Consider the following 24,108-nt stretch of genomic DNA (forward strand, 5'->3'; position numbering starts at 1 on the left):
CGGTGTCACAATAACCATTCTACAGAAAATTAGTTTATTCTTATAATCGACTTTATAATATAACATATTCGCGACGAACGCTTCCGTGGCACAGTGATTTAACTTATCTGTCAATAAAAACAACTGCTTATTTCGTTTACCAGGGAAAAATTTTGAAATGCCGACAGATACACAAGCAAACACGGTGTTCACTCTGAACGGAACAAATATTACTGTTTTACTATTGTTGACGTCACAGATGTACTCGTCGATAGAGGGCTCGTCGTATTGCAAAGGTATTAATAACACAAATACAAGTATGCAAATACAGATATGCAAATACTCTAACAGCTAGGCCCCGGAATAAACAAATCGTGACAGGACTCGTCATTCTGAGGGGATAATGCTGCTTTTAGCTTGTACATTAGCTGTAGTCAAAGAAAAAATAAATTATATAGATACAGAAAAGCGATCTCATCAAAATTTAGAAATCCCTTTTTTTCTGTTTTATTCAATTTTATGTCAAAATGTGGGCGGAGAAATATAACGGTCAAAGAATCCAGTATATCATTATACAGTAGGGCCCAATACTACTACTAAACATGTTCTATATTGCACTATCTTTAAGTAAGAGTTATTGTATTCGATTGGCGAACACAGGTTGCAAGGTGCGAGATGTATTGCACTAAACACAATCTGATGACAATCTGACATGCCAGACAAAACAGAAATAAAATGTTGCTGAAAATGTCCACAAATTTAAATACACCGATTATTGCAGGCAAAAATTAAATTAGCAGAATACGTTAATTAAATTAGCAGAATATGTTGACAAATAACTTGAACAGATAAGCTTACTGTTCGGCTACATAGATACTGTACTGATGACGTTTATCGTACATATTGCCACGTTTAGTGTGATATATCAGTGATGATATTTCACAGTAAATGTCACTACTCTGAATGATATGCACCAAGGTCATGTGATAAATTTAAATACGAGATCATTTATAATAGTGCATTCCACAATAACAGACTGGAGTCAACAAATAACTTGATAAAAGAAGCATTAAGTGACAAGATATGAAGCGAATAAACCTAGACATGTTGATGTCACATCACCAGAAACCATCGTTCGCGCTGACAAAACGAGATGTACCATCTAATGTTACGTATCGATTTCCGTGGAAACGGAACTGCTTATGAATATGCTATTACCACTAATGGGGGAGGCTTAGAATCTAAAAGGTCACCATAGCGGGTAACGCCAACGTACTTAGAAGTCTGTAAATTGACTAAACTTTTAGAAATCACAACGATGTTCCATAAAAACATTTCCCACAATTCAATTCGATTGAAATCCTGAATACCCAAAAATGGATATATTGATTTGCTCATAAAATATTGAACAGCGATGCGTAGATACTTAATGTTGATTTAGTTGTGTAACATCATGACTTGCGGTAATATTTATCTATTAGTCACTGTATTTTCCGATTTTTATCGCTTTTATTTAGAAGCGTATTGGGTAGTCATAACTTCACTGAATATAGGCAATATGCCTGTGGGTATCATTAATCCAGGCTATGAGAACGGAGGGTAATGTCAGTTATAGTATAGTGAGTCAAAGGTGCATGGCAAGTTTTAGTGTCCGCGCTTTCTGTTGCTTGTATCCATGTGTTTTATATAATTAATTAGACCTGTTAACGAATATTCATATAGGGATATTAAAGCGTCATATGTGGCTAACAATTGACAGACAGTCAATATATTGATTCTTATTGAGCCTCTGCTTTCTGTCAGCTCTAATATGAGAACTCTGACGCATGCGCAGGAGTTCTGTCTGTGTTTACTAGCATTTGTCGCATCGTCTGAAAGCAGCTGTTTGTTGCCTGATTGTCCCGAAATCCTCGTCATTGATTATTGTATGACCGCGGTTTGCCGTTTTGAATCAAACAGTGGTGCTAAATATTTAATATGATTTTTCAAAAAGTGTATTACATTTTATGAGTGTCACATGGGACTCACATCGCACATCGCGAGATTTTAAAATAAATAAACGGACCACCTTTCACATAACGGTAACAATGCATCAAGGAAATGTACGATGAAATGCAATTTAACATATAGGCTAGTGTATTAATATAATGTAATTATTTATTTGTTCACGTTGTATTGTAAGGTAAATTGTGGATTAATAGATGTGAAAAATTATTACATTTTTTTTAAAAAGTCACAGGATTATTGATCTTGACTCATACTACTATCACCTTTTCGTGGTTTAACCAGTGCATAAAATGAATAATAATGGTCTAAAATCACAATGTCCAGGGATGCTATATACTAGTATTTTTAACTGGGCTTTGTCAACAATAGCATAACATAATTCTATATTGTAAAGTTCATTTTTTTAATCGTAGCAAACTACAGTGATGTGTTTGCGCTGTGATTTGATGATTTACATGATATACAAAACAAAAGTATATTTCAACAGACCTACTTCGCAAATGGCCGCCAAAATCTCGCTGATAGTGCCACGCGAGAACCACGCGACTTGCCCACGCAATAATGTGTCATTCTTTACCCCATTGAGTTCACTATTCTAAACAACGCGGTTACATAGAAGGCACAAACAAGTTGCGTGGCCGCCACTCGCACTGTCAACGAGATCTCGCCGACTATGTGTGGGTAATGTATATTGCCCATCAAATGACATATCGTAAGAGTCCCCAACAAATGGATTATTTACCACCCTGTAACTTAATTGTGATGGTTCATTCAACAAAACAAACTGTACGACGTTCCCAAAATATGGCCTAATTTCAACAATATCACATTGGTCAAATATACGAGTTTAAAATGTCGATTCCATATCTAATATTATTTCGACCGACAATAAAATTATCACGCATACAAAAGAGTGCAGATGAGGAGAGAAAAGCATGTTGAGATAAGTTTGGCATCCGGTAAAACTACAATAAATACATAATGGCAAGCGTTAGTCACGTATTATTTACAAATTGCAGTGGTATTAAAAAACGCGAAATATTATATTTGTTTTATTGTGTGCTCGTCTGCTCTGTAAATGATCGAGTCAACACATAAAAACTGGAGGTCAAATGAGTGCTTCTTAAGTCCCTCCGCCGTAGAACCTGATATGACTTTTCAATAGATGGGTCAAAGGTTAAGGGGACGGTCGATACGAGCGCTATGTTTAGACTAATCACATGATATGCCCATTGAAGCGATCGACGAAACAATTGAATTTATTTAATCCATCGACACCAAGTTTTATTTTCAGCGAATATTTTTAAAAGCATCTATTTTTAAATTTGAAACAAAAACGCGAACAAAGTCAATTTTTCGAACAACGAAGATAGTTATATCCGAATAGTTATATTTGGAAATGTGGTGCTACGCACCCACACACTGTTAGTCACGCGCTGTTAATATCGGCAGTACACATTGACAGTGATATTGAACATCGTTCGTAATATCTGGTGAACATGGAATCCAATTTATAACTGGTGCAGTGTTACTTGCAAAATAATATTATAATAGTTATTGTGACGCTGATCCTAATTTGATTAATTGGGGATAACACTGTAACCAACACTAATGCATCTTAATCTTAACTAGTCGTGGATATCACTTGTGTGAGTCAGATATTCGCCGTTAAACATTTGTTCGATGACTTGTGTAGCATGAAACTGCCCAACGTTGATGTAGTGAAGCCACGTGACGATTGAGTATACATGATGTAATATCTACTGTTTTAGTTTGTACGCACTGAACAGTGTCGTAAATGACGTAATATCCTGGCAGTGGAGGGAACAGAGCACAATATGTCGACTAAGTACTTTGATAGAAGTTTGTTCTCGCGATACAACATTTGAATATGGGTAGTGCAGAAAATATGCTATTGAATAAGCAGAAATAAATCATGCATAATGGTGGTTGTCGTTAATTTAATAATTAACGGTTTCGTTTTATGTTCGCGGAGTATTGCCATAGGACAGCTATTACACATTAAACAGCACTTGTACATGTCAAATCAATAAGAGATTACTTAGCCAGAGAACATAGAAAATCGCGGGATTGATTAAATTGTCTGGAAAGCGTTCCTTTACAACATACACCGCTTCGTCGAATACGTTACCACCCCTACGATCGAAATAGCGCCGCCCGTCGTGCTTGGTCTGTCTGGGCACGAGTTGACAAGTCAGTGTAGAAACAAGACGCCTTGCATGTCACACGAATCTGTAATCACGACATGGAGATGAAATATACAACGGCGACGACGTCATGACGACGACAAACATGTGTACGGTATATGCGGTTCATTTTACCATGCTGTTGCTGGGAGCCCTGAAAACAGGTAGGAAAGTCAACGCGGCGATTCGAATATCAACAGGTTGTTTAAACGTACGATGAAACAGCGTAATTCGGGCAATGTACCCGAGATGAGGGGGGGGGGCACTTTATAGTAATCGTGTTTCTTAATGTAGCCCCGGTGGTTTTAATTACCCAGTAACGGAATCCAATCATGTCTATACGATTACATTATTATGTTAAAATACATGCGGATTTTTATAGAGGTTCTCTGGTCGTCTGGGAGTGAGACTAACAAATTACGTTATATCAGTTGCTTAAGGTTTGAATAGTTCTATTGTGGCAAAAGCATTATAGTATCAGACTGACTTGGACAAATGTAATCAAGAATGACGTTTACGTGTATACAAGTGAGATTGCTAATACCGCAAAAAAATGGTTGAAATTCGTCTTTGTGTTGGCGTATACAGACCGTAATATCGACTCATTAGTTTGTCGAACAGCTCCTCGGAGTTGAAGGTGAGGTTTTATTTTATTAATATAAAACTCAGACGGGCTGAATTTTAAATATGTTAAAAACAGAAACATTGTATTGTTTCATACAAATCGCCAGACAATGTAAAGTCGGCAGGTGCTACAGGAGTGTGAATACATGCAGAAAGCTAAAATGTGAGTTTAATTAGGGAATAATTGTTTTAATTTTTAAATATTTTAAAGCGGTTAGTGACAGATGAAATTCAAACGTAGCCTTCGGTAAAACGCTGCCAGTACGTCGTTAATAAGTTAAACATTGAACTAGTACAAGTATTCGCGATATTAAAGTATATAAATATTAAAATAAACTTATTATCGTTTCAGTCAATATGTTAAATAAATGGAATCAAATGTACATTCTACACAATAATAATGTAGTTTTCCCGTGTGCTGCGATTGTATATTTCCAAAGAAATATGTATTTGTTTTTATTTAAAAGGTGACGCACTGAGTTTAAATCTAATAAGACAAACAAATTTAAAATTATACTGAATTATTTACTAATTATATTATTATTTAAAAAAAAAAACAATGTTGAAAATGTCTTGTACATTGGCTAATCTAAGCTAATATTCTCTGATCACTCGTCGTATTCCAAAGCCTCATACCTTTGAGAGGCGTCGGCTCTTGGAGATATGAGAAATGACTTTGGAAGCAAATTACCTGTACGATAACGGTACAATTATTATTTACGGTTTATTATTTGTAGCGGAGAAATTAAATGTTTTAAATATCAATTTGAATATTCTGAACAACAGTTTCACACAAACAGTTTTCAATACTAGTTAAATCTTATATTACAATTTACATACTTATGAGATTACTAGCGACCGATCATAGCATTTCACGCGTGCTGTAAATAAATCAAGTTTGCGTCGACTTGCAAAACAATGTTCGCATTTCATACCTGTCTAGAGATACGTAAATCGCATGCTATAATCAAATAAAAACCTGTCGGGTTTGTCCAACAGTGATTTCACAGTTAATTATTAAAGAAATATATCATACACATTACGTCGATCTCGAAATGAAAATATATAGAAAATGATGGGTTACACATTTTATTTATCATAACTACACTGGTATTTTAATGGCATATTTTAGTAACCCACTCATCGCCTTTAATTCACGTTTCTAGTTAACCTGGGGTTGATATATCAACTGTACGCAAAATGTCATTAACTGAAAACGAATTCAACATTGTGCGTAGTAAATGCCAAGGGAATGGTTTATAAAAATACACAAAAGTGTTTCTTGATGGAAATTAATGACCCAATCTGAAATTAAATCATGTTTAAATACCTAATGCTACAGTACCAGACGAAATGATTACGACTTTTTCTAGACACTGAATGTTTATATTCCACAGCTAAATCAAGTCTGGTTTTCTCAGTCATTTGTCGGTTGTTTTGTGTTCTTGGACTTGCAATTTAACTTCATCGAATGTCTATTTAGATTTTATATGACGCCATTTCATGACTGTTATAGAAAGGATTGGTCAACGACTCTACAACTTACAAACAAACTGCGCAGTTTTGTACAATTCAAATCTCTACTCGAATTAGAGCTGTATTTTTGTTTTGTTACTACATTCAATTATAAGTTATTTATTATGTGATGGATGAAAGCCCAACAATTTAAAATAAACTATTACATGCAACTATGGGGAACTGGCACACAACATATTAAAAACAAAACCACCGCAAACAAACTGTTCCTAGGTTACTGACTAATAGATGACGCATTTTCCTTTATGAAAAGGCGTTCTGAACAACACAGGGTATGGTTTGATCATGTACAAAATAATTTATTTTCATAGAATAATACACCATAATAATATAATTGAGAGGTATGTGTGTGTTTATCAACGTTCAATGTCGAGCAAAATAATTTCCCAATTGTAACGCTTATAATCAAAATTTATACTGAAAATAAATCCCCGTTTGCTGGCTGAAATGAATTTGTCCCGTTTCATAATATGCCGTAATAAAAAAGTGGTCAATTGGCAAAAGGCCGTTTGTTTTTTCTTATGGTTGACAATGTTTACGTCTGAACCCAGTACAACTAATTCAAAACTCCCACTTAGCGGGCTGATTGACGATTACATGTAACCGAGTTTTTTCACAAATAATCCATCAATTTTCTACGAAGTCATTAGAAGTGATCGTTCGAACACCAGCTCAAAAAATCAACCACGGTACATTGGTTTGTGAAAGATGTTCGTTGATTCGCGCGACTGAAGCAACATTTTATATCAAATGTACGTGCGTGTTTATATTAAGGCAACGACTACGCTTCATCGTTATCCGGACGGTACCTGAATCTATCTTTAAAACCTGTTTAAAGCCTTTAAAATTGCGCGATTACAGCAAGATGCTAAACATCACTGCATTATTCATCCGAAAACCAAATAAAACAATAAATAATTTGTAATTGTGATCTCAACTTAAAGTTATTGTAAACAAATTAAATTACCAAAAAAATACCACATTTCAGCGTTACCAAGTAACCGAATAGGCAAAAGTTATTATATTACCACAAGAAGCAGTATTAGTTGCTATAAATAACGGAAATTATTATTCCATGCTAATATCGACGACTGTAGCGATAAACACTTCTATGTGATGACAACCGTTGCTATGTAAATCATTATATCGAAACATATTTATAAAGTTAATGATTTTTAAAATTAATCTATAACTAGTACTTATGAATTGTTCATTTTTTGAGTAGCAAAGTATACGACTTCTTAGAACGAAGTCATGGTGCTTGATTTCTCAGTTTTGAGCCCTGAACGGGCCTTGGTTTGTGCAGAAACATGCAATAACTATTAAATACTGTTTATACTGATTTTTCACTGCTAACATTGCCGCAGTAAGAACTAAATGATTGGGGATTCCGACGCACATACAAATCTGTGCATATTCGACATAGAGTCAATTAGCACTGTCACCTTCTATTATAGTGTTAGTATTCACAGAATACGCTTGCTGAAATTTGATGACGAAACCCCGACAGAAATAATATCATACATAATATTTGTTATTTACAAGCCCAAGAATACACACCAATGATTAACATATACCCGACTAGAATGCATTATGAAAATGACAGCAAACAAACAAACAACAACCATATAACAACACAAATCAGTGAGAGAAAGATATATGAATAAGAACAGATGCGGCACCCACCGTAGAACAGTCATAACAGACATAATTGTTTCTAATGGACTATATCAGATAAATTACATTATTTATGCATTGTGATCTGATCACTTAAAAGCGTTATAATAAAAGTCCATAAAATCATGACATCTGCAAAAACACTAGTTAAAATGTTAAGTTGTTATATATAAACCAGAGTGCGATGGAAATAAACTATGTCACTTTGTTGAAAATTGTGTATTACTTGTGATTTACATTTGATTTTCCAGTCGACCCCGCCATAAAATTCAAACGTGGATTATTATGTACATATAATTTAAAAAAAAACCTGATTGAGCGAGAATTGCTTGAAGAACTACTTTTTGTAGCTCCATATACCATAAAATAATTTGATTTATATTTACTAAAATTATCAATTTTCAGATCTACTCCAAAAAACGACTATTAATTACGCAATTCAGGAACAACAGTATTAAGATTAGATTACATACGGCGTATTACTTTATAATGTAATACTTCGAGTTGGTATGACCAGGAGCACTGGCCCTTGATTTCAATATTAATAAGTTTTACTGCGCGTGTCTTGGTTCTTGAAACAAATATTATATTAAATAACATTTTGGATGACGCTCAAATGATTAAAGAATAACCACTTTAATTTGTGATTCCGTGTTTATTGTAACAATTCCTTAAATCCTTCAAGAGACTGGTACAAATATGGTGAAAGGTTTTATGATGTATCAATTCGCCGATGCTGTGGATAATTCAGTTTTAACAACTCACACAGAATCATTTCATTTTACTCCAGGCATAAAAGGTATACTAGTTTGGTTCACATGAATCTAAATAAGTTGATAAGTACTGGTCATACTTGTATAGTCTCACTATACGTCCTCGATGTTGCGAAGGTTTACTATAAGGTCAGTGTCACATGGGTGAATGTACACTCCTATGTATTACTACCGTCACATGGTTAAACAAAAACACTTGCAAATGACCTACTGAATGCAATGACTTTCCTAGATCTGTCCGACGCACTCGGTACAATAGATTACACCATTCTTCTTTGTCGCATTGAAAACACATTTAGTATATACCTGTACTGGTTTAAGTCCTATGTTATTGACAGCGGTCAGGCTAGTGTAGTCAACGATAACATAACACCTCGTCATCTTCAACGCTATGTGTTGATGTTTCGTAGAGTTCGGTTATGGAACCCGTCTTATTAGTTTTATTTATACTTAACCATTATCCACCATTTTGCTTATTTTTACTTGTTTTACCAGCTTATGCTTATAAAAACATTCAGTCAACCTTTGAAATAATGCAAATCTTGTAATGTTGACATTAAGACATAGATGAAGCATGTATGTAGTATGTAACTGAGGATTTGGTTTGTACTTTTATCATTTTGCATCAGAATAGTGTAATAGCTTTATTACTGGCTGTTCCATGATAATTATAAACCAACCTCAGTTTGTTATGGATACATCTGCTCGCTTACTGTGTACAACCAAGAAGTCAGTCTAGTACATCGTAGTCATTATCTCTTTCTCTTTAGCCTCGTTCAACTCCCTGTAGAGCATAGGCCACCGACAGCCTCGTTCAACTCCCTGTAGAGCATAGGCCACCGACAGCCTCGTTCAACTCTCTGTAGAGCATAGGCCACCGACAGCCTCGTTCAACTCCCTGTAGAGCATAGGCCACCGACAGCCTCGTTCTACTCTCTTCTGCTCTGGGCTAGTCTGGTGATGGTGTGCCAGTTGTGCCCCATCTTCTTCATTTCCCGTTCCCATGTTCTACGCCAGGTGTTTCTTGGCCTTCCTCTATTTTCGTCTCCTGCGGATTCCATTTCATTTTACTGGTTAGCTATCTTTATTTAACCATCTTCATGTGCAATATGTTCCTAGACTTCCTGAGTTTGTTTTATTGAATTTTGCCACATACACCGGTGACCGTGTCCTATATTTAAACTACCATAATCCTGTCCATTAAAAAAAATAGATCGGTGTCAAGCCCAACAATCTATAACACATCGCGCAATGATACAGCATTATAAAAAGGCATAATTATAATTTTAGAGTGATCCACGTTATGAATGCCGTATTAACGCATTGTTCTTGTTTTGACCTCACCCCTTCGCAGTGAATGAACCGACTCTCGGGTAAACACATCAATCTACCAAGTTTAATATTTACCAACGATAGGAATCAATATTTACATGTTCCGGTCGTTGGATTTTTTGTACAACTTTGCAAATAACAACCTTAACTTGAAACACGATTAATTTCAAGTGCATAATAGGTGTGTCCTGGATAAATCAAATCGATCATAATTATTATCCATGTTGAACTGGAGTCGGAAATAGATAAACTACGTCGACACCATGTTCAACACTCGTATCTCTAATAAAATACTTGAACTTTTATAGTAATTCATTATATGAATAACACATGTCGGATAATAAATAGATTGTCCATTTACCATCAACTAAAAAACGACATTTAAACCGACCTATATATTAGGGAAACATAACTATTATTAAAAGTAAAATTGTGTGATGAATTACTTAAAATGTAATTTGCTTGCGTTCAAAGGTATCGTCTTTAAAATGCTTCGGATAATAATTATTATTATATAAAAACGCTGGCATTGTTTAGTCACACACCACGTTGTAACAAACTGTTGCTAATCGAATTGGTGTATTATATTTTGCAAATATAAAGTCACAGTAACGACAGTTTCATTTAGACAGTGTGATGACAAAGTTGCCAAGTTTTTTTCTTCAATATCTTATGGTACGTAAGTTACACGCTGGGTGCGTGCAGGATTTCGATCATCGGCAAATACCGTATGTAAATGAAATTAGAACCAACAGTCTGCGTTACTAGGATAAGATGAAATTACAAAACTGGTTTGGTAAACAGATCGGATCATTTTAACCAAGAGCACAATGAACAGAGCGTGACTAGAAATCTCCAATGATATACGTGTCTTGGTTAAATTACATTCGTCGTAAAAAATCAATTGTCTCATTCGGTGTACATTCCGACAAAATACACAAACATACTGCTATATGCAAATAGTATTGTATGACACAAACATGACAGCGGCAGCTCTATAGGAGTCGATTTACACGCCTGGATCATAACGAGTATCTAAATATATATTTACGTTCGATACTGTAAAATGTTAATAAGTTAGAGGGCTATTTCGTGTCAGGGGGTCTCATCATAACATAACATTTTAATGATCGACTATATTTATGGCGTTTATAAAAATTGTTAGTGATGTCAAAGCGCTAGTCGTCGTCACGCCGCGTTCTGTTCGATATGAGACCCATAGCGACGTATACAACGCGTGTAAAATACATTGTTTATTTTACTACTTGTATGTGGATTTCTGGTGCGCGAGACACCTCGTTCGCAGCAGTTGGTTCCATGATCACAAGATTATAACTACTAGAACACATTTTTAAAACTTATAAATTCTACGAAAAATACTATCTAAAACGCGAAAATGATTTAAAGCGCGGTGGTCGTCGCGCAGCGCGTGTTCGAATTTCATGTAAATAAACAACGTATTTTACACGCGTTGTATACGTCGCTATGAGTCCCATATCGAACAGAACGCGGCGCGACGACTGTCGTCCTTTAACTATTGAAAAAAAAAAATTGCGATAAATGCGACACAGCATCCGAAACGTTATATTATAGATTCACCGAGCGGTAGCTTGCAAATTCGCACCCCGTATTAATTTCGACTTATAAAACGCGTATAATATATTTTGTTTACCTAAAACCAGCACGCACAGACGATCATGACACTTCAACCAAGCGTTGGCGATGCGGTGTAGCGAACAATAACAACGTGGAGGACATACATTGTCCGCCACTATTGTTACTTCCGTTGAATCACGGACAACTAAACGAAAGAAGCAATGACATCCAAACACAATTATTTACTGTCACGTGATATTATTTCAGCACAACACTGTCGTGACTGAACAAATATACCAAACAAAAAATAAAAAGAGTTAGGTACAATATAGCATTAAAGTAGTAATACCGGTTTATTATTATCCTTGGACCGAGAGAGTTGAGGGATTTGATGAATCATTCTGTATAGTACTAGTATATGAGGTAATACTGTTAGTGAAATGAGTACGGTATAGCAATTACTCAGCGGCGGAAACCAATAGGTCTTGCATTAGAAATTTGAATAATTACTCTAATGATTCGACCAAACATTAATATCGCATGTTGCTTGACTTGATTATATAATGTCTGGTAATTCACCACGAACTGTCACGTGGTCTTTAACGTTTTTGGCTCAGCTTCAGGTTTTTCTGCCTATTAGACAAGGTCTTGTAATTTCTGCGCATGCGTAAAAGTATATTCGTTGTGTTATAGTTGCGTCACACTCTGCTCCAAGACATCCGGTGTGAAGTGGACCGAAGGAAGTGCGGATTTTTTAATTCATAGAGAGTGGTTTTATAAAAAGCGCAAATAACGAAGAACAACGGGAGGCTTCCACATTGAGATAACCAAGTTTCCAAGAATTTAGTTGATTTCTCACATAAACGTAATTTGACTGCAATTTTAAAAGAAAAAAAAATAATTAAAATACCAGGACATCCATTCATTCCACTACAATCGGGAAGATTATCACCTGCTCCAGGAATTCGAACATGACTTTATCCTGAACAAAAGTAAAAAGCAGGCTACACATCCAATGATGATGGGATAGTTTTACATCCATTTGTTATTTAAGAGCTTGGGGTTTCCCTCTAAACACGAGTTTTCTTTAGTGGCCATGGAAACCAAGGTGGATCAGTTCCAACCTCGTCTGTATCGGCTGTGTCCTGTTACAGGCAGGTCTTTTCATACAGTCAAGATGTCACCCCAGGCGTGTGCTAGGTCCTGTTTTTTCGCATTTGTTTTATCAAGACTAGCAAACAGTGACATGAAACAAAAAAGAACGTATTTGGACCGTTTAATTGTCTCTGTCCCGCGCCATTGAATGTAAACGATGACGTACAACGCCGTCAATTGCGTAACGTATAACGTTAATTAAAATATTAATATCGACCATTCAATTAATCAACAACTACAAAGCAAAGGTTGCCCGCCTAATTATATGCTAAAACAATTACAATCTCCCTAAATGTCAACCATAAGTGCGTGTTATCGCTATGGCAACGACAACGCGCCAACTATGGCGCATACGCAAAAGCTTATAGCGAACGGTGATTGGGCCGTTAAGGGAACCATCGTTTGGCATTTCTCGGGTTTCACTTTACGCGGGCTATTCTTTGTCAAGGACGTTCTTTCCGACCTCCTCGGTCAAAACTTCAATTGTGATGTTTGTCCAATAATCCGATACGCGCATCTTGTATTGTAGCTAACATCACCGTTGATCAGAATGGTAAATTCCACGTCGCGTTCACCTTCTTTAACTAAACTTTTCTCTATTTAATGCGCACCAAATCGATTGTAATATTTCAGGGTTTGTGTGACCGTGATTCTAATTAATGTTTTAATAAGCTTATTGTGTTCAATTCAATTCATTTCCGAAACTGTCATTGCTATCTTGAGTGTGCTATTGGGAGACATCTCTGATATCTCTGATGACGCAATTAGCATATGCCATTATATTGTTGTACATTTTTTTAATAAGATTGTGTTACGCATGCGTTTAGGTTCATTCGGAAGCCTCCACAAAACACGGGAAAATAAAGTATACAGAGAAATCCACAAATTGCGCTTTTGACATAAGCGTTTATTTTGGAGGGAAAACCGCTCGGCAATAATTGTCTCGTTCTTGGCAACTGATTAATGAAAAGTCGTTTAAGGTAAGAGGCAATTAAAGTAAAAAGGACAAAAAAATCTCAACAATTATTACAGTTCCACGTCGTAAAATAGAATTCTCTTTCATTCTTTTTATTTCAGGAAACCTTTTATGAGACGTCTGAAAAGAGTAAAATTGACCAACATGGCGGCCTTTTCTTCCTTCTCTGTTCGTATGGCTATAACTTTGCCGCCAAAATGACGTCACATCGAAAGAAATGAGTGCCTTTTACCTATGGCCCGTCCATATTTTCAGCAGAATCACAAAGCTGTATTGAAATACGCAATTTTTCTTCTTTGCTTGTACTCATAGTCATTAAATTGGGCTCTCTAACTATAGTGATGTGACCTTTTAATGAGGACAGGGCAATAAATCATAATACTGTATATTGCTACGTATTTTACGCTTAATTAATATGACAGTTACGAGTAGTGAGATTACTCTTATGCTTTCATTACTTATTGTAAAAAAGAGAAAAAAAAAATCCCGTCGATTAACTGAATAATCGTAACCTCGTTATCAACTTGGATGCGCATTCCGACACTTCCGGTATGAATTTTATTGCTCCGAATGAAATGTACATTGAACAATCACTTCTACCACAGTCCCTACCAAACAGAGCCATGCATGTTAATTCATAATAATATATATTCAATGTAACCTAGGTGGCATTGCACAGTCAGTGTTGCCCTAAAAGAAGACTCTCAACAGAGTGTGAGTCTAGGCTCCATTCTACTTCTATCACCGTTCTATAGTGGTCTGAGATTCTACAAACGACTGTTTGCGCTTCCGTTCAGCAAACGGTGTTCTAGTTATCTATCGTGTAGAATCTAATTACTGATTATCGGCGTTAAGGCTTAACTCAGCACAAATTGTAAATGTTGCCGGGTTCAAATTACAAAGAGCATGCTATATTGTTTTACGGTAACCAAACACAGTTCCATTAAATGTAGCGACAAACAAAGTAACGTTCAATGAAAATCTCTCCATGAAGGCGCTTTCAATATTTGTTCTTTTGTACACTATTAACCCGCTCACAGATAATGCTCATACAAGCACACATCAAAATGGAGTTTCAAAGGGACCAACAACATTCTGTCTGGCTTGTTAAATAAGTTAAATAAATAAGTTAGATTATAATGATCAAGCATTATCATTCACAATGAAGTTTCTGAAAACCAATATTTCAAAAGTTTCTAGTATTATTGCGTTGATTCAGCTTTAAATCTGGCGGGAATTTGGTAAAAAATTAACATGGAGCATGGGCGACAATTTTAGGTTGGTTGAATGTGTTATCCATGTCCCCACACTTGTATTCATGTGAGGATTGTGAACCACACACTTGTATTCATATGTAGACTGTAAACCTCACACTTGTATTCATATGTAGATTGTAAATCACACACTTGTATTCATATATAGATTGTAAACCACACACTTGTATTCATATGAGGATTGTGAACCACACACTTGTATTCATATGTAGACTGTAAACCTCACACTTGTATTCATATGTAGATTGTAAACCACACAATTGTATTCATATGAGGATTGTAAACCACATACTTGTATTCATATGTAGATTGTAAACCACAGACTTGTATTCATATGTAGACTGTAAACCTCACACTTGTATTCATATGTAGATTGTAAACCACACACTTGTATTCATATGAGGATTGTAAACCACACACTTGTATTTATATGAGGATTGTAAACCACACATTTGTAATCACATGAGGGTTGTAAACCACACACGTGCATTCATATGAATACTGTAAACCACACACTTGTATTTATGTGAGGATTGTAAACCACGCACTTGTTTTTATATGGAGATTGTAAACCACACTCTTTTATTCAGATGGAGATTGTAAACCACACACTTGTATTCATATGAGGATTGTGAACCACACACTTTTATTCATATGGAGATTGTAAACCACACTTTTGTATTCAATGGGTATTGTAAACCACACACTTGTATTCATATGGAGATTGTGAACCACACACTTTTATTCATATGGAGATTGTAAACCACACTTTTGTATTCATATTAGGATTGTAAACCACACATGGACATTCATATGAAGATTGTAAACCACACACTTGTATTTTTTTGAAGATTGTAAACCACACACTTGTATTCTTTTGGAGATTGTAAACCACACACTTTTATTCATATGGAGATTGTAAACCACACTTTTGTATTCATATTAGGATTGTAAACCACACACGCACATTCATATGAAGATTGTAAACCACACACTTGTATTCTTTTGAAGATTGTCAACCACACACTTTTATTCATATGGAGATTGTAAACCACACTTTTGTATTCATATTAGGATTGTAAACCACACACGCACATTCATATGAAGATTGTAAACCACACACTTGTATTCTTTTGGAGATTGTAAACCACACACTTGTATTCATATGGAGATTGTAAATCACACATTTGTATTCATATGAGTATTGTAAACCACACGCACATTCATATGAAGATTGTAAACCACACACCTGTATTTATGTGAGGATTGTAAACCACGCATTTGTTTGTATATGGCGATTGTAAACCACACACTTGTATTCATATGAGGATTGTAAACAACACACTTGTATTCACATAAGGATTGTAAACCTCACACTTGTATTCATGTGTAGATTGTAAACCACACACTTGTATTCATATGAGAATTGTAAACCACACACTTGTATTCATATGGAGATTGTAAATCGCACATTTGTATTCATATGAGTATTGTAAACCACACACGCACATTCATATGAAGATTGTAAACCACACACCTGTATTTATGTGAGGATTGTAAACCACGCATTTGTTTGTATATGTAGATTGTAAACCACACACTTGTATTCATATGAGGATTGTAAACCACACACTTGTATTTATATGAGGATTGTAAACCACACATTTGTAATCACATGAGGGTTGTAAACCACACACGTGCATTCATATGAATACTGTAAACCACACACTTGTATTTATGTGAGGATTGTAAACCACGCACTTGTTTTTATATGGAGATTGTAAACCACACTCTTTTATTCAGATGGAGATTGTAAACCACACACTTGTATTCATATGAGGATTGTGAACCACACACTTTTATTCATATGGAGATTGTAAACCACACTTTTGTATTCAATGGGTATTGTAAACCACACACTTGTATTCATATGGAGATTGTGAACCACACACTTTTATTCATATGGAGATTGTAAACCACACTTTTGTATTCATATTAGGATTGTAAACCACACATGGACATTCATATGAAGATTGTAAACCACACACTTGTATTTTTTTGAAGATTGTAAACCACACACTTGTATTCTTTTGGAGATTGTAAACCACACACTTTTATTCATATGGAGATTGTAAACCACACTTTTGTATTCATATTAGGATTGTAAACCACACACGCACATTCATATGAAGATTGTAAACCACACACTTGTATTCTTTTGAAGATTGTCAACCACACACTTTTATTCATATGGAGATTGTAAACCACACTTTTGTATTCATATTAGGATTGTAAACCACACACGCACATTCATATGAAGATTGTAAACCACACACTTGTATTCTTTTGGAGATTGTAAACCACACACTTGTATTCATATGGAGATTGTAAATCACACATTTGTATTCATATGAGTATTGTAAACCACACGCACATTCATATGAAGATTGTAAACCACACACCTGTATTTATGTGAGGATTGTAAACCACGCATTTGTTTGTATATGGCGATTGTAAACCACACACTTGTATTCATATGAGGATTGTAAACAACACACTTGTATTCACATAAGGATTGTAAACCTCACACTTGTATTCATGTGTAGATTGTAAACCACACACTTGTATTCATATGAGAATTGTAAACCACACACTTGTATTCATATGGAGATTGTAAATCGCACATTTGTATTCATATGAGTATTGTAAACCACACACGCACATTCATATGAAGATTGTAAACCACACACCTGTATTTATGTGAGGATTGTAAACCACGCATTTGTTTGTATATGGCGATTGTAAACCACACACTTGTATTCATATGAGGATTGTAAACAACACTCTTGTATTCACATAAGGATTGTAAACCTCACACTTGTATTCATATGTAGATTGTAAACCACACACTTGTATTCATGTGAGAATTGTAAACCACACACTTGTATTCATATGGAGATTGTAAACCACACACTTGTATTCATATGGAGATTGTAAACCACACATTTGTATTCACATAAGGATTGTAAACCACACACGTGCATTCATATGAAAATTGTAAACCACACACTTGTATTTATGTGAGGATTGTAAACCACGCACTTGTTTTCATATGGCGATTGTAAACCACAAACTTGTATTCATATGGAGATTGTACACCACACTCTTTTATTCATATGGAGATTGTAAACCACACACTTGTATTCATATGAGGATTGTAAACCACTCACTTGTATTCAAATGGAGATTGTTAACCACACATTTGTATTCATATGAGTATTGTGAACCACACACGCACATTCATATGAAGATTGTAAACCACACACCTGTATTTATGTGAGGATTGTAAACCACACACTTGTATTCATATTCAGATTGTAAACCACACACTTGTATTCACATGGAGATTGTAAACCACACACTTTTATTCATATGAGGATTGTAAACCACACACTTGTATTCATTTGGAGATTGTAAACCACACACTTGTATTCATATGGAGATAGTAAGCCACACATTTTTATTCATATGAGGATTGTAAACCACACACTTGTATTCATATTGAGATTGTAAACCATACACTTGTATTCACATGGAGATTGTAAACCACACATTTGTATTCATATGAGGATTGTAAACCACACACTTGTATTCATTTGGAGATTGTAAACCACACACTTGTACTCATATGGAAATTGTAAACCACACACTTTTATTCATATGGAGATTGTAAACCACACACTTGTATTCATATGGAGATTGTAAACCACACACTTGTACTCATATGGAAATTGTAAACGACACACTTTTATTCATATGGAGATGGTAAACCACACACTTGTATTCAATGGACATTGTAAACGACACACTTGTATTTATATGAGGATTGTAAGCCAAACACTTGTTTTCATATGGAGATTGTAAACCACACACTTGTATTCATATGGAGATAGTAAGCCACACATTTTTATTCATATGAGGATTGTAAACCACACACTTGTATTCATATTGAGATTGTAAACCATACACTTGTATTCACATGGAGATTGTAAACCACACATTTGTATTCATATGAGGATTTTAAACCACACACTTGTATTCATTTGGAGATTGTAAACCACACACTTGTACTCATATGGAAATTGTAAACCACACACTTTTATTCATATGGAGATTGTAAACCACACACTTGTATTCATATGGAGATTGTAAACTACACACTTGTACTCATATGGAAATTGTAAACGACACACTTTTATTCATATGGAGATGGTAAACCACACACTTGTATTCAATGGAGATTGTAAACCACACACTTGTATTGATATTGAGATTGTAAACCACACACTTGTAAACCACACACTTGTATTCATATAAGGATTATAAACTACACACTTGTGTTCATATGAATATTATGATCGACACACTTGTATTCGTATTGAGACTATTCGCCGACATTATTATCTGATGTTGTTTATACACGTTTCATAAATCTACCAAGGTTCAAGCTAGAAACATCTTTTAATAGTTTGGCGCCGGACAATACCTCGGTCAATGGGGTTGAACGAGCAGAGCAGATAATTTCTTTACTTGAATCATGTCTTTGAAAAGGGGGAGTCCTCACCCGCGCGTGCGTCAGATTTCCATAGCGTGTCATTGTTCACATGAGCCTTTGCCTTTTTAGCGTGTGTTGTTATTGTCGCTTGAGACTCAATTCCCGCGCGTGCGCAGGTGACGATCCTCCCGCTTTGATACTAGTATGCTGTCAAATACATGTACTACAAGTACAACCTGCCAATTTATTGGGGCATAAATGATTTGTAATGTATACTGCCAAATGTAATCTGTTATGCAAATTTTGGTAATGAGCATATAATAATGCGTTATAAAAAACACATTCTGAAACCGGTACCAAAATCTTCACCAGACGATACTCAGACTACATTTGCATTTTTTTTTTTTTTTTTTGCTCAGGATATGGACTAAAATGCTATGATTGTAAGGTGTCTTTTAAAGACAGGTATTTCCCAACTGATTGTCAGTTTAATGTAGAAGAAACACTCGATCCAAGAGATTGCCAGCCACACGAGTATTACTGTATGGTAAGTTTTACTGATTTCAACCGTTGAGGGCGATCCCTCCAATAATACTGGTATTATATAAGGCAAGAGTTTTATTATCGCTTGTCTTGCGAACCAGCCGAATGAAGAGGAGCCGAAAATGAAATAAAAATAAAATTTTATTTCAGCGTAATTTCTCGCGCCCACCAACTTGAAAGCGAGAAACAAGGTCATGCATGGAATAAAATTTTATTTCATTTCTTCTCTCCGATCAATAATCTCACTTACAATTCTTTTAATCACACAAATTTATTAAATGGAAAAAAAAGAATTAATTTTTTTTTTTTCCCGCCGTCCTCAAATAAATTGCCTTATAAAAACTCAAGAAACAAGGAATAAAAAAAGTTTGGCTTTATGTGCCGCTATTGCGCGGTGTAGTTTTCATTACTCTGATAATTGATAGTTTTAGAGTAACCCCACGTGACCACGGATTGACCAATCGCATCACAGAATCTGTATGTAGTGTGTTGTAATGCACAGAAATTCTCACCTGGTGACGTCAGAAGAAACTCAAGATAAAAACGTTGATAAATTGATCATTTTAAGCGATGAGAACCGTTCTCGTTTTTTTACCTTCAAAGTTTAAAGGGCGGCAGTCGTCGCGCCGCGTCCTGTTCAATATGGGACTCATAGAGACGTATACAACGCGTGTAAAATACATTGTTTATTTACATGAAATTCGAACACGCACTGCGCGACGACCACCGCGCTTTAATGTTTTACAAAGTAATATCCGCCCTCTATTGACCCGTCCGTTGAGGGCGCACGAGAAGCTACAGCAAACATGACGCCAGTGTATGTGCAAGTGTAACATTAAGCCATTTATTTTTTCAGGTGGTGCGAAAAGAAACAAACGGAGTGGTGACGTCTTTTGAAAGAAACTGTGCTAAGCCCAACAGGTGCCTTTATGGCTGTAAATACAGTGGATTCGGGCTGACGAAAACACAGTGTACGTCATGCTGCAGTCAGGATGGCTGTAACACTGATAATCCAGCAGTGTCTGTCCGTCCCGTTAAAACGTACCTTGGGATTCTTTTATTAACTCTCGCGTTATTATCGCGCCTAACGCAATGACAGAATACTAGTATATTACAGACTCGAACGAGAGAATTCAGTCAACCCCGGGCCGTTTCACAAGATCTGTGTAGTGCGCCATCAGCGGCGACACTTGTGGGTACTCGACTCTGTAGGGACGAGCTCAAACTGAATCTTACGGTCTTGGAGACGGAGAACATATTTACTTAATTTAATCACATTTACTAATTATGAGAATCGAAAAACATGACATCGCGGTGTTTTCAATTTAAAAAGAAATCTACTAATTAATTAACATGCGTGGAACGTTACGGCCAGCCGTTTGGTCATCAAGTTACCAAGTTTGGTAACGAATAGCAACCAAGCTTGTGAAAAAATGAATGTTTAAATATCAGACGGAGGTGGTGAAGCAGTCTTGCTACTAATTACAACTTGAACACAAAAGTGTTTTTACAATATTTACGAAGTGCTTTAATCTATGCATTATATTTCATAACTAGCTACAAACTATGCGCACGATTTGTTCCAGCTATTTGAATTTCAGAAGTATGGCAAAATAACTATATTTTCGATTAAGACTTCGCGTGACGTTGAAGGTACATGTGGAAGTAAATTTTAACTTAAGCATTCAACATAGACGGTTTTGCCCGTGACAATAGTGCCATCAAGATAATAAATTTTAAATTTTCCATTGGCGTCACTATTTTCACGAACAAATTATGCTTGAAATACTAGACATTCGTAAGCAATACTTAAATAAGTGTGTCGCCCTCAGCGGCGAATATAAGTATTTTTAATCATCGGCTGAGGTGACTTGACGTGTGCTTGTCATTTTTATTATACAGTTTTAATGGATATTAATTAAGTAATTATTGCATTGATATTATGATGACATCATGATGTCGTCATAGTGTCCCCGCATAACAAGATTCGAATTCCATGTAAGTAAACAATGTATGTTAACAACGCATGGTACACGTCGAATGGAACCCATATTGAAGATATTGCGGTGTGACGCTCATCGCTATTGCTACTATCCAGTATGTGGAATGGTTTCGAAGGCCTGGGTTTCAGAAAACAAACACATTGTATAGGTAAAGTGCACGACTTCCTTTTATTGTACTTATTTATTTATTTTGCAATAAAATAACAGAATTAAATAAACATTTAAATAAAAAAAACATTTCTGTTTTTCAAGTACTTGGCGAAAGTTGTAGTGTTTTCCGCCAGGAATGGGATACGTTCTCTACTTCATTAACACCGCCCTCATTTCACACTATAGTTAAATTCTTCGCAGATACCATCATGGCATGGCAACTAGAAAGCAAGTATATCTTAAATTGAATGACATATTTCCGATGAGATCGACGATTGAGAACAGAATTTTCTCTGGATGTTTAAGCTAAGCTCACAGTGACATCACTGTACTAAATGTCTCATAATTTGATGAGGACTTAGTGTAGTTTTTTTTTTGCTAAAAATTCGCCCTTAACATACCTTTGTACAAGCACAAAATTGCGAGAGGGTGCGTCGCCTCGTGAAATCAGTACGAATTCCGATTCCCGGTTTCCTCGGCCGGCTGTACATCTCAAAGTGAGACTTGCCTATAAGGGAGTGCGTCTGATTCGTCTTACGGGCAAATACAAACATGTCAGACTGCTAGTAATCAGTAAACGGGGATCCTTTTTTCACTCACGTCGATTGGTTCAACATCACATAATGTATGTTTACGTTGCCGGCATATCCTGTATGCGCGCGCATGCTAAAATGTGTCGTATTTCGACTTCCGGGTAATTTGTTCTACAGTAAAATTTGTAAGCCGCCGTCACGCGTATGAGATTGAATATCATACATTGGACCTGTATTGTTGCAATTGTTTACATTTTTCAAGTTTCCCATCTAAAACCCGTCGAAGGACATACATCATATTTTCTCCGCTGAATTCACTTGTCGCCATGACAGCGTCGAGACCACAAAATCCCGCTTTACCAGACTTGCTGAGGAGCTCCCCTACACCGTTGTCATCGAACCTGTCATCGTGCGTTAAGTTAATGAACTGCGAACGGAAAATAACGCTCAGGTAAATATTAAGATCTAGATTAAATGTCTGAAGTTGAGACTGTTGGATGACCCGGATGACATCACGTGACATTATGGCCGCTGTTTTATCACTGCAGTGTGGGAAAAAGTAATCATACGGCCAATTGTCGATCGACACATACCAAGGACTTTTCGCATCTCTCACTGGCTTAACTCTCTCCTTCACATGGCAACTTACGAGGTTACGTTCAGGGGCAGTGTGTAAATAACTGATTACATTCCAGATATTTAAAAAGCTATCAACGGGCAGTAGTACTAAATATTCAGTAGACGAGCAGTATTCAGTGACCCAGGTCAAAGCACTGAGAAGCCGATGAGTAGGTTGGTCACGTGATGTAGACGATGTCGTCAGCAGAATGTCCTGGTACATTTCCATTTCATTTACAATGGTGTTTTGTATTGTTTGGTCAGAGGATGTGCCGATCACAAATATTGTTACCACCCGCTTACCTAAAATAAAATAGTTTCGAGCCCATGTCAGACGAGCCGCTCGCCTGTTGTCGTACTGATCGGGAGATGACATCACCAAGGCAACTAAATATACATCATCGCATGACTGAGTATGTTGAAATTTAAAGTCGCGAGTTTGTTTGGTAATATTGGATTTGTGAAAATCGAAGGATGCTTGTTGTTTTTCTAAGTACACCTCGTCGCAATTCGATCTATTTGTTTTACTTTGCATCATAGCCCAGTATTTTCTAGTCATGTTTGGTGTAA

General features: G+C 36.0%; 1 protein-coding gene across 1 annotated transcript; it reads left to right on the forward strand.

The window, feature by feature from the left end:
- Window positions 1-4,216: 4,216 nt before the first annotated feature.
- LOC144353216 (uncharacterized) lies at window positions 4,217-22,472 on the forward strand. Its single transcript, XM_078009813.2, has 3 exons — window positions 4,217-4,357; window positions 20,111-20,238; window positions 21,091-22,472. Exons 1-3 carry the CDS (start codon window positions 4,285-4,287, stop codon window positions 21,328-21,330), a joined length of 441 nt encoding a protein of 146 aa, XP_077865939.1. The 5' UTR covers window positions 4,217-4,284; the 3' UTR covers window positions 21,331-22,472.
- Window positions 22,473-24,108: the final 1,636 nt, after the last annotated feature.

The sequence above is a fragment of the Saccoglossus kowalevskii genome, chromosome 19 (genome assembly GCF_978046115.1).
Source record: "Saccoglossus kowalevskii chromosome 19, keSacKowa6.1, whole genome shotgun sequence".
NCBI classification, from domain to species: domain Eukaryota; kingdom Metazoa; phylum Hemichordata; class Enteropneusta; family Harrimaniidae; genus Saccoglossus; species Saccoglossus kowalevskii.

Coding starts and splice junctions, on each gene's coding strand:
- LOC144353216 (XM_078009813.2), top strand. CDS start 4,285: ATGACGACGACAAACATGTGTACGGTATATGCGGTTCATTTTACCATG. Junction 4,358..20,110: donor GCTGGGAGCCCTGAAAACAG/GTAGGAAAGTCA, acceptor TTTTTTGCTCAG/GATATGGACTAAAATGCTAT. Junction 20,239..21,090: donor CACACGAGTATTACTGTATG/GTAAGTTTTACT, acceptor TTATTTTTTCAG/GTGGTGCGAAAAGAAACAAA.